General features: G+C 37.4%; 2 protein-coding genes across 3 annotated transcripts; both read right to left on the minus strand.

The window, feature by feature from the left end:
* Positions 1-46: 46 nt before the first annotated feature.
* On the minus strand, positions 47-4,083 carry LOC145479803 (uncharacterized). Its single transcript, XM_081458260.1, has 2 exons — positions 3,834-4,083; positions 47-545 (listed from the first exon to the last, which is right to left on the minus strand). The coding sequence occupies exons 1-2, from the start codon at positions 3,880-3,882 to the stop codon at positions 202-204; spliced, it is 393 nt and encodes a 130-aa protein (XP_081314386.1). The 5' UTR covers positions 3,883-4,083; the 3' UTR covers positions 47-201.
* Positions 4,084-6,464: 2,381 nt separating this feature from the next.
* On the minus strand, positions 6,465-10,765 carry LOC145470207 (uncharacterized). 2 transcript variants are annotated; one of them, XM_081454049.1, is made up of 3 exons: positions 9,776-10,765; positions 9,059-9,156; positions 6,465-7,617 (listed from the first exon to the last, which is right to left on the minus strand). In XM_081454049.1, exons 2-3 carry the CDS (start codon positions 9,105-9,107, stop codon positions 7,340-7,342), a joined length of 327 nt encoding a protein of 108 aa, XP_081310175.1. In that variant the 5' UTR covers positions 9,108-9,156; positions 9,776-10,765; the 3' UTR covers positions 6,465-7,339. The 2 variants fall into 2 exon arrangements, with proteins under 2 accessions (XP_081310175.1, XP_081310168.1); XM_081454042.1 differs by having other exon boundaries at positions 9,059-10,765.
* Positions 10,766-17,399: the final 6,634 nt, after the last annotated feature.

Consider the following 17,399-nt stretch of genomic DNA (forward strand, 5'->3'; position numbering starts at 1 on the left):
GTGGATGGTATGAGGGCTAAAGTGACCAATAAAACAATACAAAAAGCACTATTCAAGTGGTTTTAATGTAGCAGATTACAAACTCAATTAACTTATGCATGTGTTACATTACATTTGCACTTTATTTAACGTCTCATTCCAAGTCAGTACAAGACTTGGTTTCTGTTTGCTGCGAACACTGGAGACTTTCGTTCTTTCCACTCAACCAAAGAACTTGACAAAGGCGCATGCCAACATCAGCAAGGTGCTGACCACTGGTACTGCACTGCCGCTACTACCGCTGCAGAGGTCGGAATCGCAACATTCAAAAGAACATGTGCCGTTAGCTTGCTTGCAATTTTTTAACTTTGCGCTGGCGTCGTCACACTCCGCCTGGCTAGAACAGACTCTGGTAAAATCTTTAGATTCCACATTTAAAACGTTAAGCTCTACGGAGAGTGTACCGCAGCGATCGTATCCCGAAGGACAGGTCATTTCCGTTTTCTTGTTGTTGCAGTCATCAAGACTCACTGTACTAACGCAGGTGTAGCACTTGCGTCCAAACGCTGCAACAAAAATTGAAGGTCAACTCACCTATGGTATGTTGCTTTTCTAAAACACCATATAAATTTCATGATGCCCCCTCCTCCCGTCCTAAAAAAGAAGTCCCCTTGAAAAGCAATATTTTATTATTAAAATTGGTCGAATTGTTCATTTCTTCAAAAATAAAAGTTAGTTATTTCAATGCGCTGTATTTATAAGACACGCCAGATTGACCGTTCTTTGCTATGTCGTTGGTTTTCCTTTACAAGTGCGGCTGTTAGTTTAGTATTTTGCTCGAAATTGGTTCACAAATGTTGCAAGGTTTCGAAAGAAGTACAACCTAGCTTTGTGGTTTGAATAAATTTTATCACACATGGAGGCTGACGAGAAGAGAATGAAGTTCCTTTTTCCTTTCAATTTAAGCCTCTCGTGTGTTCATCCACTGAATATTTAATCAATATTAATGTAAGAGACTACATCTAAATATGAGTTATGTAATCGAAGAAAGTCTCTGAATCGCCTCAAGTGATATCAAGGAATGCGTTCTGACAGTGGAAACAACTTGGAAATGAATCCGCGGATTTTCGAGGATTTCTGAATTGATTTAGATTGGTTTCAGCCATAAACTCTGCTTCCGGAATATTTAGTTTGAGTATATACTATATACTCAGTTTAAGTTCCGTATGAATTCACAGAACACGTTTTTGACTTTTGTACAAAATGTTCAATTTTAGCCGATTCACAAAGCCCCTTTTCTTTCATTTGAAGTCTATGCAATGGATTGTTTCGTTTTTGAAAACCTAATGCGTCAGTCTACTGTTTTTGATGGCGTCAGTTTGATGGCTCAACACTTTTTAGATCTTTTCATACCGTGTCTCAAAGAGAATAGATTGTACTGCAGTGACGCGTCTGCTCCATACATACATACATACACCTTTATTTATTTAAGCCTGGGTATCCAGTCAGAGGCAAAGCTAACTCAGTTATCAAAAAGAGTCTTGGGAAACTCAAGTATAACAATTAACAATCACAATATTGATATTCACTTGCAGCAAAAAGGAAGAAACATGTATGCTCCATTCCAATATTGTGATACTGTGTGCCTTTGAATTCCAATAATGAACGAATAGAACAACCCAAGCTATAAACCTAGCTGCAGATTTTACATCTTACTACAAGGGCCTTCATTAGCACAAACTTCGTAAAAAAAATCGGCCGTTTGGCGCTCATGTTTTACAGCAATGTCTTGCTTCATCAAGCGACTCCCTCTATTGGTCCTGAATACAAGCGGAAATCAAGCTTTTCATTGTAGGCTTTTATCCACAGGTATAAAAGAAAATTAATGATATTAGTGACAACAATGAGTACATTTCATAAAACCATCGCCCAAAATGTGATCCATCATTCTGTTGAATATATTAAATAGTTAACAATTATATTGATTCCTCGGGCATGTCGTGTGCAGGTTATACTTAACCGACTTACTCCACACTCGCGTAACAGTAAATAAGACGTAACGACCTACTATGGAGTCAAAAGAAGCCTGGTCAAGTTTTACTTACGAGAATGAGTTCGGTAACGATTCGCGGTTTTATTTGTTAGTAATCAATTCCTCCTTACCTACGTGATATTATTTATTGAGGTAGAATTGTATTGTTATAATTATAAAGGGAAATGCCACCTAGGGTCGTCTTTATTGTTTGACATTGAAACGGCCGAGGAGTGAAGAGCGTCTAGACAGACCCATCATTTTCCACTTTTTTCTACTTGTTCAGTCTCACAGACAACTAGCATGTGCTCAATTCTGTGGAGAGAAAATCTTTTAAAATGTTTGTCATAGAAAGTGGAACTTATCAGACATCGTGCCTTCAGTTGTGTTAATCGGCTGCATCAAATAAGGAACTAAAACGTTTCCGCCCAATTTTGCGTTATTGTTTGTCTCAAAATTCCGTCACGAACTCTGAACACTTAAGCTGAAAAATCTGCTAAAATAGTTGGAAACGTTTTTCATTTAACAGTAAAGAACAAAGAACAAAGAATAAGGAACCCTTCACTGTTATCCACGTGCTTGGAAGCGAACTGAACCCATATCGATCACACCCCTCTCTCCTCCCACCCACTTGATTTTCAAAAGAACCGCTGACAATTGTCTTTTGTCCCCACGAAGAGATATTGTTAAAAATGGCATAATTGGGTAATCAATAGTGCAAAAATTGTCAATCATTTACCAGGTTTAGACCTCATCACTGATTGCTCGTCCATTTTGTATGAAACGATGCATGGATTTCACGACAAGTTTCAAATGTCCTTATGATAAAAATGTCCTAGGTTTTCTGTTTTGGGATATTTGTAATGTGAATTCAAATTTCCTCACTAGAATTTTGTTGCTTATTTGCTCAGGTGGATTTACTTTACTGCCTGATGAGCAAAGTGAATAAAAGTCGTTGTTTCTAGTTACACAAGCGTTAAATTTTCACCAATGCCTAAAATAACGGAAGCCTGATCTTGTGCCATCTCTCTTGCGCGAGATTAAAACGCACGAGTTGTGAGAGCCATCTTTGTTCCTTGTTTGAGGGAAAACCAGGCCGGTAAACATAGTAAGTCAGGTATGTATTTCTTTCTCGTGTGGCGACAGTAGCACACTGCTGAAATCATCAGATGACCGTTGAACGTTCTAAAACGTTTTCTACGTCAGCATCTTATAAGAAGGAATTTCTTTTTTTTCAATTTGATATCTGCTGTTTGAAATTTTAAAACTGGGGAAAGACAATACGGACTACGGTAGTTTTAGCAGGAGTTTTTAATAACAATCTGCCGGGATCAGGCTAATTATTGCCATAAGCATTGTCAATGAAATCGGGTAATTTTACGATATCTTATTCAGGCCGTTTGATAAAAAGGCGTTGTACCTCAAAGGCTTCTATTAAATCATTATTTCAATATTTTAGCATTTTCCAGACAAAACCAAATTGACCACATTGCTTAACTGTTAACACAACACGTTGTGTTTGTATGTTTAAGGTCCTCACGCCCCAAATTTGTGAATGTGAGATCGCATTTTCTGAAGGCCAATTCTCAGACAAACAGACCGCTTACACACTTCTTAAAAGGAAGCATAGGTTCACAAGGTCTATCTTCAAGTTTCCGACTTCAGTCTTTTGTAATATAGCAGTACAGTATTTGAACGTTAACGCGCTATGCTATATATTCCGCATGGCAATTAAGTATTCGGTCAGTTAGGATTTGTTCCTGAGTTGTTCTATTTAAGAGTAGATCTTTTTTAATTGCACATCAATGAAAATAATACGTACCTGCAGAAAAACAAAGCAGTAGGGCACTGATTGCCAAGAGCCTAGCCATGTTCTCGAAGGAAGTATGTCGCACTGTATACTCTACGTCTCACAAGTCTTGGACCGCTCCCTCTTCAGACTGAAGGCCTAGAAACAAAATGTAACTTTTATATATTTTTGGTGATGTCAATATCAGCAAACCGCTCGTGCTATGGTTGCACGTACGTCACTTTTGCATCATATAAGGACATGTCTCCTCCCATCACTTCAGTCAGGAACTAAACAGACAAAGCTTTCATTTAGCTGTAAAAATAAATTAAACAACTGAGCGAATTCGTGATTGGCGGTTTGAAGTTCTTCGACACTTTTGATTTGTGTTGTAAATAAAAAGAATGGGTATTCAAGACACCCCATGCATTCAGTGCTGTCAATGAATTTGAGAAATGACTTGAAAATCAATCAAACTTTGGACGCCGTTCAATATCCAAAAAGTATTAAGGTAGTGCCTTAGCCTTAGCGGCGAAAGAAGCTGCCTAACATTAATGGCATTTGCTGACTCATTTCCTTCAGGACACAGATTGAAACCTTGACCTGCACTGTGCTTCATGCAAACGTTTTGTGTCTTTTCTTCCCCCCTCCACCAAGTAAAAAAGAGAAAGAAGGGTTTGCAGGGGTGGTGCAGTGGAGGAGAGCGCTCGCTTCCTTCAATTTGGCTGGAGTTCGTATCCTAGACCAGGCGTCATATTTGGATCGGTCAAATTTGCTGTTGGTCCTCGTCGTTGCTGTCAGGTTTTTTCTCCGCATTCTACGGTTTTCCGTCTCTCACAATACCGGAAATTCCATTACGATCTCCATGCACGTACACTTCATGAGTGTATTTCATGAGTGAAAATTCCTGCGTCTTACTTATATTTCTTGTGATTAAGGACTGTCGACAACTGTTTTGTCCTTCATACTTTTCTCGTCAAACGTGAACTGTCACACGTGTTACATGTATGTAACTACCTTGCTATTAGGGCTGACCAACAATACGAGATTCAAGTATCTCAAAGCAGTGACCTTGAAATGACGCAGCTCGGGGTCATAATTACTTTTAGGATTCAGCGCTCTGTATAGCATAGTTAATATCCTGATAATGGCTTTGATTATTTTTGCTTTATGCTGACTAGCTTTACTGGAACAGCATGTAACAGTTGCGTCCAAAACCTAACAGGGACATTCGGAGAGAATTCAACATGTTTTTCTATTTATACAGCAAAATCGAAGCATATTTTAAAGACTGATTTCTTGCTAGCTGAACTGAATAGGAATCAAGGGTTTGCAATTACGAAACACTTTATTCCTCACAAAAGGCTCCAGCGGAAGTCGCACTAGCCGGCGGACTGAACCAGGAGAACCCATCTGAAGTATAGCCTAGTCCTACACAGCAAAATGGGTTTTCTGCAGGGATTGCTTGCAGAACTGAGTGAAATGTGCTCGATTCCTTTTTCTAAAAGAACTATTTGTGACGACTTCTTTTTTCCTGGTGCCACGCAAATTGTTCAGTGTTTATCGCGCCCCTCACCCCCGAAAAGTTATGTTCCTATCTATTTATATTCATGACTCGTACACAGGGATGGGTGTGCAGCTCGAACTGTCAGCCTGAATGTTTAATATACTGTCCAAGTAGGGTTACAAAGCTCAAATAAGATGGTAGTTACAAGGCACACATGAAAGTAAATACCACTCAAGCTTTAAAGCTTGTGCCACCGCCTGATACGAACACCCATAAACCCAGTGAGAAAAATGGGAACGTATTCACCAACCAAATACAGGAGCACTAACCTCCAGGGGCTAGAGGTGATATAAGATTTCCAGACCTAGAAAATGAAAAAATCTTAAAATAAAATTTGAGAGTTCGAGAGCTGAGACAAATACATTTGCGACTGTCAAACCTTATATATGCTTACAACAATAGACTAAATTAATACCATAGCGGCACACGTGCATTTTATACCAACAGGAAAATACTTACATTCTCTGTGACTGTCACTAACAGTTCAGCTTCGTCGAATGTAAATACATTTACTTAATGAAACGATCACAGAGACATTGTCGATCCTTTAGAGATCCCACATTATTAGATCTACCACAAGTTAAGACCAAATGTGGACAGACCTCGTTTAAGTTTTCGGCTGCGAGTGCCTGGAACAAACTGCCAAGAGAGATTTGCGAGCTCACAACACTTACACAATTTAAAGGCAAAACATTCACTTACCTAATAAACATGGATAGTGCAAATCACACTTGTACAATTTAAATTTTAATTTTTGTATATAATTTATACTTTTTAGATTTGTAATTGTAAATTCTATGCCTGTAATTCTTTATTGACTTTTTTGATGCTTTTTATACTGGTCACCGATTAATACCAGTCAATCTATATCTTGATCGATTGACCGGTTTTTACCAGGATAAATAAAATTATTATTATTATTATTATTATTATTATTACATTTCATTCAGAGCGCAAGAGTGCAAATTAAATACTACCGAGAGAAGATTTAGGTCTACTCTTGGTACCACACATATGATAAAAAACATTATTTTTTGATCAATTTTACCAACCTTTCTATCTTGTCATAATTTAATACTAAAAGTCCACGGGTGCAGTAAGACTTAACCGGAACATAATAAGAGTAGAAATCCTTGAAATGTTATGTCGTAGAGAATTTTACACAATTTTTCTTGGACAATTCTGTCCAAGGGGGAATCGAAAGGAGCAATGAGGTTAACCCTATGTGAGGCACCGACCCGTGAGACAAAGCCAGACTAAAACACTGGGAACTCAATGCCCTATCTTTTGCCATAAGTGTGTGAGTTTTTGACGTCCCCTGCAGATGTAATTACAAAGGTAGCACATTCTCCTCAGTTATTTTAAGACCCTGAGTGTTGGTCCGGTCTGGGGCTCGAGCCTTCTACCTCCCGCACAGCAGCCTGGGGCTCTACCAACTGAGCTATCCAGGCGGCGGATGCTTATGGTGATCAGTGGTTCGAGGAGTTAGTTGTTACACAGCAAAGTCTGTTTGAGCCTATCTGAGAGTTGGTGGAATGACTATGTGTTTAACATTAGCCTCATACGCAGATGTTTTCATGACTCATGACGAGCCAAAAGAACGTCTGTGTCAAAGACTACATTAGTGTTGGCTTCAAATCAACGCCGGTATCTCGATTAAAATCCGACCTTGTTAACCCTGCGTTTACTCGTGGCTCGGTGATCATTTGACTAATCGGTATCAGTTAAAACGACTTTGAAAATTGAAGCTGGGATCGAGGAGTATTACTCGCGAAGAGAGGAAAGGGATTGTTTTAATACTGTAACGAGAGTATTATTCAGTGTTTTATTGCAACTTTCGTCACTTGATCATAAAGATTGCGCTGACAACAATGAATTGAATCTTGATTGTGATTCCTACAACACGTTGGAGACTTCTTGTCCTTGGACAGGCAAACATGAGTAAGGTGCTGACCAGTGGCACTGTATGACCTCAATTACAGAGATCGGTATTCACGCAGCATTGAAAGGTGCAAGGTTTCCCATCATTATGGGAGCACCGTTGCCATTGTACATCTGGGTTTTTGCATTGCGCCTTTGTGGCACAGAATTTCTTGAACGATTTGATTTCGACGTTGTCAGCTTTATACGTGACAGAGAGCATACTGCACCCCTCAGTATTGGCTGGACAAGATATCTTCTTTTTATGTTTGTTGCAGTCATCCATACTCTCTGTACTGTTGCAACTGTAGCACTTGTTGAGTCCAGAAGCTGCAACGAACAGATTGTCGTCAGTAACTGAAAATTGCAGGATAATTCATACGTTTATCTAATTTAAATACAAAAGTAGGAACTTGCGAATAACGTTTTCTATCTACTAAGCTACTTCCATCAATGAACAAAAGAAAGGAAATGTAAAGATAAAATGGAAAAGCAACTGGTTCAAACTGACCTGTAATTTATTTACATGTAATGCTGATGTCAACTAGCTGCCTGGCTCCGCCAACCCCTATGGTTGTTCCAGGCAAACAGTACTCTCATTTTATTACTGATATTTTGTGCAGTTAGCTAGTAGACATGAGATGGAGTACAAATAAAGATTGTTGTTGTTAATTTTTTGCTTGGAATACTTTGGAAGCGTCACTTAACTGAAAAATTGTACGGAATCTTTAAAGATCAAAGATCCCTGAGTTCACAATTTAATGTTAAATACTAGTTGGTTCTGAGAAACTTTTTGAAGGAACATAAGAATCATCCTTAAAGCAATTTTGTTCATATTACCTTTTACTATATTGCTGCGTGTCTCGCAGGGAATGGGAACTCCCAGATTCACGAAAATGATTAGCTAAAACCGATATTTGACATTGCATAGTAAGCTCTCATTTGCATTGTTATGACCGAAGACACAGATATTTGATAAAAACCACGTTTGTATTAGAAATGACCGTTTGGTATCCAAAAAATCGCAAAACGTTCAATAATTTTGAACAAAAAGGTTTTGATATAAATATTAGCATAACAAAGTCAGTTTAAAAAGTCAGCCTTGAAACGCTAGTGATAAATACTAATAATAGCCTATTATTATTATTATTATTATTATTATTATTATTTTTGACCCATTTGCAAGATGTTGCTTTGAACATTTTAGAAGTGGTGTTGAAATCGAACCTTTTTTCGTTTGAATGAGAGGCAATTATTGGTCAGTTCTTAAATGAAACTTGACGTCTCTTAAATTTGACTGAAGAATAAACTCGAAAGGAATGATTTCGCAAAAGAAAAAAAAAAAGAACACTTTAATGGCTTCCAGGATTGCCAACGGCTTCTTTTACAGCAGTCAACAATTTTAAGGCACGAAGGCTGCCATTTCATCAGCTCAACAAAACCTATCAAACATATGCTCAAGTCTTGACAAAGTTGGGTAACAAAAGCGATTTATAGGAATCGATAAACTGATCGAGTGAGCGAGAGATTTTGCCTTCACACATGGTCGTTACAATATGTACGTATCCGCAAATCACGAAATGAAAAGAACAGCCGGATGCACCTTGCCGTATATTTGCCGTGTGGTTTTAATTCAGAAGGCAGAACGTATTACATGTTCGGTATTAAAATAGTTAGCTTCTGAAAACAGATGGACTAAACAAATGAGAAGAAAGGAGGAAGAAACACTAACACGCAAACACTTACATACCAAGAATAGGGTGCTGCTTACCTTGGGAAAAATAAAGCATTACGACAGTGATAACCACGAGTTTAGTCATGCTGTTGGACGAGTTTCCACACTGAGTAAGGCTTCAACGTTCCTTGTTTCTAAGGGGATTTAAAAGTTGTAAAGTAGCATTTTGTGGTTGTCTGTGAGCAAACATGCGATATTAAAGAATTTTCAGAGGCTCGTTTTGGTGTGCAGGTGACGCTAAAACGTTTCAATATTTAACAATGCATGTAGTTCATCAGTCTTAAACTTATTTTCATCTCCCTTTATTTCCACTAAAGAAGAGGAACAGCATATTGAAAACTGACATTAAAAACTCTCGTATAACACGTAGCCCATAATGCGGTGAACGTTTTTTAAACATGCTGTCCTTTGTTAGCTATCACCTGAAGAATAAGCTTGTGCTTGATGACAACCTTGAAATTATAATAATAATTTTAAGGGAAGCAAAGCGAGAACTATTTCCCCCGTAAGAAAACCCTTTCATTGTTTGAAGATATCTGGTTATTTTGCTGATAATTAGTTTTCGGACTGGCTTAATTTTTTTGTCTCAAAAAATATGTTACATGGTCTTAAATTCTATTTTGGGAAACAAACGGGAACGGATTTCAGAAAGAAGTTATCTTGTACCACGTCTTTAGCATTGCAGCGATAAAATAGAGAGCAGTATGTTAAGTAGTTGTTAATGTTAAAAGTTCTCCAACAAAGGTAACTTACCTGAAGAAAAGATGTTTTTCTCAGTAGAGCAGTTTAAGCTTCCTTATAGGTTGGGGTTCTGCCTTTTGAATACCGGGTGTGATCTGTGACGTTTTGTCTTCCACCTATCTCTTTTATGAATAGAAGTCAAACAAGGCCTCGTAATTATCTAACAATAGATTATTGTTTTAAGTGACGAATGTTAGCAACAATTCCTCAAAATTGCCGGCGCAAAAACCCAGTTTGAGATACATATGTCCACAAGTAGGGAGTTAGGCTTCTCACCCAAGTACACAGCTAAAAATTCTAAATGGGATAATAAAGTTTAACAAAAGTGTTGTTCCGTTGTTCCCTGTGTGTTACATCTGTCGTAAATTGCAAAATGTTTGTTTCATTTTGTAATATCAAACCTGTCTAAAATAACAGTGAAACATTGCCATAATTAATATTCCGAATTGCCATAATTCGTTGTCTGCCATAGTTCGTGCGCTGATTGGTTAGCAAACGTGTTTCTATAACTCGACGGAAACACTGACGTAACGATGGCGCAAGCAAAGAGAATTTACATTTTGATGATCAAAATAAACAAGCTGTTTTCTTTTTTGTCGCGGTATTTTCTAAAAGAAAACATTTTGTTCATGTTTCTATCGAGTTATAGAAACGCTCGTGAAAGTTTGGGAGAACTCGAAAAAGCTGTGGAAACACTCGCCTGTCTGCTCGTGTTCCTACAGCATTTCTCGTTCTCTCAAACTTCCACTCGTGTTCCTGTAACTCGATAGAAACACGGAACATGTTTTCTAGTTCTTAATTAAAACTGGTTTTACTATCGTAAAATTGTTCCCATTGGAATTGAAAAGAGTAAAAATGTAAGGTACTGAAAATATTTACGTGGTACACGCTTTTAAATACTGTTGTCTTTCAGATTTATGCAGTAAAATCCAATTTACCTATTACCTTAAGTTCTTATATTACCTGTTATTTCTAAGAATAGAACAGCAAAAGTCTGGATAGTTCTTAGCCTTATTAGGGACGATGGTGAAGATGATGATGACGATGGTAATTAGGTAATTAGGACGTAATTATTACAAGATGCCTGAATGTGTCAATATAATATTGCATAGCGCTTTTTTCCCCTTAAACATGCCGGTTTTTTTTTTCAGCATCTGTCTTAAGCTGCCACATATCAAAAAAGGCTCATGTTATTGTCATTTGTCTACTTTACTCGTACTTATTTTCGCGCGTACTTAATTTCTCGATTTCGGGTTAGCGCGATATTTCGCGAGGTTTTAATTTCAGAGAAGTTAATTAAAGGTTTTATTTCATAAAATCGAGCCGCTGATCGAGGGTCCTGCCAATTGAAATGATTAGAGGCTTTAACTCGTCACACTGCTTGCATTTGGTCGTGCCACAGTGCATGCGAGCCTGCCGGGAGGCTACACCAGCCTTCTATCATCACTTAGCAATATCTTTCAGTGATATAACTACAAGGAACCGGTTAATGGTCAGTTTGTCGAACTGGAGGAAGAAAGTCATTCAGAAGAAGATGGTCAGGCAAGTCCTATAATTAATGATCAGCCTCTATAAACACAATTCTTATGTCGAGTAAGTCTGATTTCATGCAATTGTTTGAATTTGTAAATTTCTTATAGTAGCTACAGTTTTAGAGGTAGAACATTCACAAACTTTTGGGGCGTAGAAAGACAAAGCCCTTTGCCTAAAAAGTGGCTTTTGTGACGTCAGGTACGAGATAAGAAAAAATACCCTATAGAAAAAATATTATCGGAATTGGACCAGATTCTTATAGTTTGTGATTTTTTTAAGATACGACGCAGTCGGGCTCTATTGCCTGGGATTTGACTAAGGATATTCAGTGACAAGACCAAAAATACAGATATTTAAATATTACAGCCCAACGATGATGTTGAAGGAGCTATGTATACAGTGTGAAACCGCGTCCAACAATTAATTACTCGCTTTTCTGAGGGAAGGTTTTGAACTATATGTATATTTGTTTAATACAGAATGTTCGATTTTTTCTTTGGTTTATATTGAGCCAAATGAACCACCAAACTTCAGTTTCTTTAATGAAATAAACAAACTAAATTCCATTGAATGATGCTCAGCTCAGTAAAAAAAGGGCACCTAAATTACTGAATAGTGCGTTCTTTTTTTGTGTTTCATTGTTTTGTTGCGGTAGGGTACGGACATCGTTTCTTTTGTTATCATGGAAATAAAACGACATACGTTCTCCAAGAACTACATCCTTATGTGAAAGTACAAATTTCATCGTAGCGAACAAGTGAGAATTGGATTTCTTGAGTACAGCAATCAAATTCTCTCAACAAACCTGAACGTTTTTCACTTATACATACTTTCTGCATGGTAGTTTATGTTTTAAAGCATAAACTTGATGACAATACAACGATTTTAGCATTGAGTTGTTGTGACCATTTCCAGTAATCCGACTTTAACAAGAAAAGCAAAAAAGGTTGTCACGATTTAAGATTCAAGCGTCTGAGCATGAATTAGAGTTGAAGTTTAGTAAAAGCGTATATTTGGCAGTGGAAGATGTTCGCCTTCGATCGGCGAAACTTTCACCATCACGCACATTATTATTCAAGTAACAGTAACAGTAACCGTAGCCGTAGCCGTAGCCGTAGCCGTAGCCGTAGCCGTAGCCGTAACAGTAACAGTAACCGTAGCCGTAGCCGTAGCCGTAGCCGTAGCCGTAGCCGTAGCCGTAGCCGTAGCCGTAACAGTAACAGTAACAGTAACAGTCACAGTAACAGTAACAGTAACAGTCACAGTAACAGTAACAGTAACAGTAACAGTCACAGTAACAGTAACAGTAACAGTAACAGTCACAGTAACAGTAACAGTAACAGTAACAGTCACAGTAACAGTAACAGTCACAGTAACAGTAACAGTAACAGTAACAGTAACAGTAACAGTAACAGTAACAGTAACAGTCACAGTAACAGTAACAGTAACAGTAACAGTCACAGTAACAGTAACAGTAACAGTAACAGTAACAGTCACAGTAACAGTAACAGTAACAGTAACAGTAACAGTAACAGTAACAGTAACAGTAACAGTAACAGTCACAGTAACAGTAACAGTCACAGTAACAGTAACAGTAACAGTAACAGTAACAGTAACAGTAACAGTCACAGTAACAGTAACAGTCACAGTAACAGTAACAGTAACAGTAACAGTAACAGTAACAGTAACAGTAACAGTAACAGTCACAGTAACAGTAACAGTAACAGTAACAGTAACAGTAACAGTAACAGTAACAGTAACAGTAACAGTAACAGTAACAGTAACAGTCACAGTAACAGTAACAGTCACAGTAACAGTAACAGTCACAGTAACAGTCACAGTAACAGTAACAGTAACAGTAACAGTAACAGTAACAGTAACAGTAACAGTAACAGTAACAGTAACAGTCACAGTAACAGTAACAGTCACAGTAACAGTAACAGTAACAGTAACAGTAACAGTAACAGTAACAGTAACAGTAACAGTAACAGTAACAGTCACAGTAACAGTAACAGTCACAGTAACAGTAACAGTCACAGTAACAGTCACAGTAACAGTAACAGTAACAGTCACAGTAACAGTAACAGTAACAGTAACAGTCACAGTAACAGTAACAGTCACAGTAACAGTAACAGTAACAGTAACAGTAACAGTAACAGTAACAGTAACAGTAACAGTCACAGTAACAGTAACAGTAACAGTAACAGTCACAGTAACAGTAACAGTCACAGTAACAGTAACAGTAACAGTAACAGTAACAGTAACAGTAACAGTAACAGTAACAGTCACAGTAACAGTAACAGTAACAGTAACAGTAACAGTAACAGTAACAGTCACAGTAACAGTAACAGTCACAGTAACAGTAACAGTAACAGTAACAGTAACAGTAACAGTAACAGTCACAGTAACAGTAACAGTCACAGTAACAGTAACAGTAACAGTAACAGTAACAGTAACAGTAACAGTAACAGTAACAGTCACAGTAACAGTAACAGTAACAGTAACAGTAACAGTAACAGTAACAGTAACAGTAACAGTAACAGTAACAGTAACAGTAACAGTAACAGTCACAGTAACAGTCACAGTAACAGTAACAGTAACAGTAACAGTAACAGTAACAGTAACAGTAACAGTAACAGTAACAGTAACAGTCACAGTAACAGTAACAGTCACAGTAACAGTAACAGTCACAGTAACAGTAACAGTAACAGTAACAGTAACAGTAACAGTAACAGTAACAGTAACAGTAACAGTAACAGTCACAGTAACAGTAACAGTAACAGTAACAGTAACAGTAACAGTAACAGTAACAGTAACAGTAACAGTAACAGTAACAGTCACAGTAACAGTAACAGTAACAGTAACAGTAACAGTAACAGTAACAGTAACAGTAACAGTCACAGTAACAGTAACAGTAACAGTAACAGTAACAGTAACAGTCACAGTAACAGTAACAGTAACAGTAACAGTAACAGTAACAGTAACAGTAACAGTAACAGTAACAGTAACAGTCACAGTAACAGTAACAGTCACAGTAACAGTAACAGTCACAGTAACAGTAACAGTAACAGTAACAGTAACAGTAACAGTAACAGTAACAGTAACAGTAACAGTAACAGTAACAGTCACAGTAACAGTAACAGTAACAGTAACAGTAACAGTAACAGTAACAGTAACAGTAACAGTAACAGTAACAGTAACAGTCACAGTAACAGTAACAGTAACAGTAACAGTAACAGTAACAGTAACAGTAACAGTCACAGTCACAGTAACAGTAACAGTAACAGTAACAGTAACAGTAACAGTAACAGTAACAGTAACAGTAACAGTAACAGTAACAGTCACAGTAACAGTAACAGTCACAGTAACAGTAACAGTAACAGTAACAGTAACAGTAACAGTAACAGTAACAGTCACAGTAACAGTAACAGTAACAGTAACAGTAACAGTAACAGTCACAGTAACAGTAACAGTCACAGTAACAGTAACAGTCACAGTCACAGTAACAGTAACAGTAACAGTAACAGTAACAGTAACAGTAACAGTAACAGTAACAGTAACAGTAACAGTAACAGTAACAGTAACAGTAACAGTAACAGTAACAGTCACAGTCACAGTAACAGTCACAGTAACAGTAACAGTAACAGTAACAGTAACAGTAACAGTCACAGTAACAGTAACAGTAACAGTAACAGTAACAGTCACAGTCACAGTAACAGTAACAGTAACAGTAACAGTAACAGTAACAGTAACAGTCACAGTCACAGTAACAGTAACAGTAACAGTCACAGTAACAGTAACAGTCACAGTAACAGTAACAGTAACAGTCACAGTAACAGTAACAGTAACAGTAACAGTAACAGTCACAGTAACAGTAACAGTAACAGTCACAGTAACAGTAACAGTCACAGTAACAGTAACAGTAACAGTAACAGTAACAGTAACAGTAACAGTCACAGTAACAGTAACAGTAACAGTAACAGTAACAGTAACAGTCACAGTCACAGTCACAGTAACAGTAACAGTAACAGTAACAGTAACAGTAACAGTCACAGTCACAGTAACAGTAACAGTAACAGTAACAGTAACAGTCACAGTAACAGTAACAGTCACAGTAACAGTAACAGTAACAGTAACAGTAACAGTAACAGTAACAGTAACAGTCACAGTAACAGTAACAGTAACAGTAACAGTCACAGTAACAGTAACAGTAACAGTAACAGTAACAGTAACAGTAACAGTAACAGTAACAGTAACAGTCACAGTAACAGTAACAGTAACAGTAACAGTAACAGTAACAGTAACAGTAACAGTAACAGTAACAGTAACAGTAACAGTAACAGTAACAGTAACAGTAACAGTCACAGTAACAGTAACAGTAACAGTAACAGTCACAGTAACAGTAACAGTAACAGTAACAGTCACAGTAACAGTAACAGTAACAGTAACAGTAACAGTAACAGTAACAGTCACAGTAACAGTAACAGTAACAGTAACAGTAACAGTAACAGTAACAGTAACAGTAACAGTAACAGTAACAGTCACAGTAACAGTAACAGTAACAGTAACAGTAACAGTCACAGTAACAGTAACAGTAACAGTAACAGTAACAGTAACAGTAACAGTAACAGTCACAGTAACAGTAACAGTAACAGTCACAGTTACAGTAACAGTAACAGTAACAGTAACAGTAACAGTAACAGTAACAGTCACAGTAACAGTAACAGTAACAGTAACAGTAACAGTAACAGTAACAGTAACAGTAACAGTCACAGTAACAGTCACAGTAACAGTAACAGTAACAGTAACAGTAACAGTAACAGTAACAGTAACAGTAACAGTAACAGTCACAGTAACAGTAACAGTAACAGTAACAGTCACAGTAACAGTAACAGTAACAGTAACAGTCACAGTAACAGTAACAGTAACAGTAACAGTCACAGTAACAGTAACAGTAACAGTAACAGTAACAGTAACAGTAACAGTAACAGTAACAGTAACAGTCACAGTAACAGTAACAGTAACAGTAACAGTAACAGTAACAGTAACAGTCACAGTCACAGTAACAGTAACAGTAACAGTAACAGTAACAGTAACAGTAACAGTAACAGTCACAGTCACAGTCACAGTAACAGTAACAGTAACAGTAACAGTAACAGTAACAGTAACAGTCACAGTCACAGTCACAGTAACAGTAACAGTAACAGTAACAGTAACAGTAACAGTAACAGTAACAGTAACAGTCACAGTAACAGTAACAGTAACAGTCACAGTCACAGTAACAGTAACAGTAACAGTCACAGTCACAGTAACAGTAACAGTAACAGTAACAGTAACAGTAACAGTAACAGTAACAGTAACAGTAACAGTAACAGTAACAGTAACAGTCACAGTCACAGTAACAGTAACAGTAACAGTAACAGTCACAGTCACAGTAACAGTCACAGTAACAGTAACAGTAACAGTAACAGTAACAGTAACAGTAACAGTAACAGTAACAGTCACAGTAACAGTAACAGTAACAGTAACAGTCACAGTAACAGTAACAGTAACAGTAACAGTAACAGTAACAGTAACAGTAACAGTCACAGTAACAGTAACAGTAACAGTAACAGTAACAGTAACAGTAACAGTAACAGTAACAGTAACAGTAACAGTCACAGTAACAGTAACAGTAACAGTAACAGTAACAGTAACAGTAACAGTAACAGTCACAGTAACAGTAACAGTAACAGTAACAGTAACAGTAACAGTAACAGTAACAGTCACAGTCACAGTAACAGTAACAGTAACAGTAACAGTAACAGTAACAGTAACAGTCACAGTAACAGTAACAGTAACAGTAACAGTAACAGTAACAGTAACAGTAACAGTAACAGTCACAGTAACAGTAACAGTAACAGTAACAGTCACAGTAACAGTAACAGTAACAGTAACAGTAACAGTAACAGTCACAGTAACAGTAACAGTAACAGTAACAGTAACAGTAACAGTAACAGTAACAGTAACAGTCACAGTAACAGTAACAGTAACAGTAACAGTAACAGTAACAGTCACAGTAACAGTAACAGTAACAGTAACAGTCACAGTCACAGTAACAGTA

The sequence above is a fragment of the Orbicella franksi genome, chromosome 2 (assembly GCF_964199315.1).
Source record: "Orbicella franksi chromosome 2, jaOrbFran1.1, whole genome shotgun sequence".
Classification (NCBI taxonomy): domain Eukaryota; kingdom Metazoa; phylum Cnidaria; class Anthozoa; order Scleractinia; family Merulinidae; genus Orbicella; species Orbicella franksi.

Excerpts from the sequence above, each read along its gene's own strand:
- LOC145479803 (XM_081458260.1), bottom strand. The coding sequence starts at position 3,882 with ATGGCTAGGCTCTTGGCAATCAGTGCCCTACTGCTTTGTTTTTCTGCA. Across the intron at positions 546-3,833 it reads ACTGCTTTGTTTTTCTGCAG|CGTTTGGACGCAAGTGCTAC; the intron begins GTACGTATTATT and ends TTTTTGTTGCAG.
- LOC145470207 (XM_081454049.1), bottom strand. The coding sequence starts at position 9,107 with ATGACTAAACTCGTGGTTATCACTGTCGTAATGCTTTATTTTTCCCAA. Across the intron at positions 7,618-9,058 it reads AATGCTTTATTTTTCCCAAG|CTTCTGGACTCAACAAGTGC; the intron begins GTAAGCAGCACC and ends TGTTCGTTGCAG.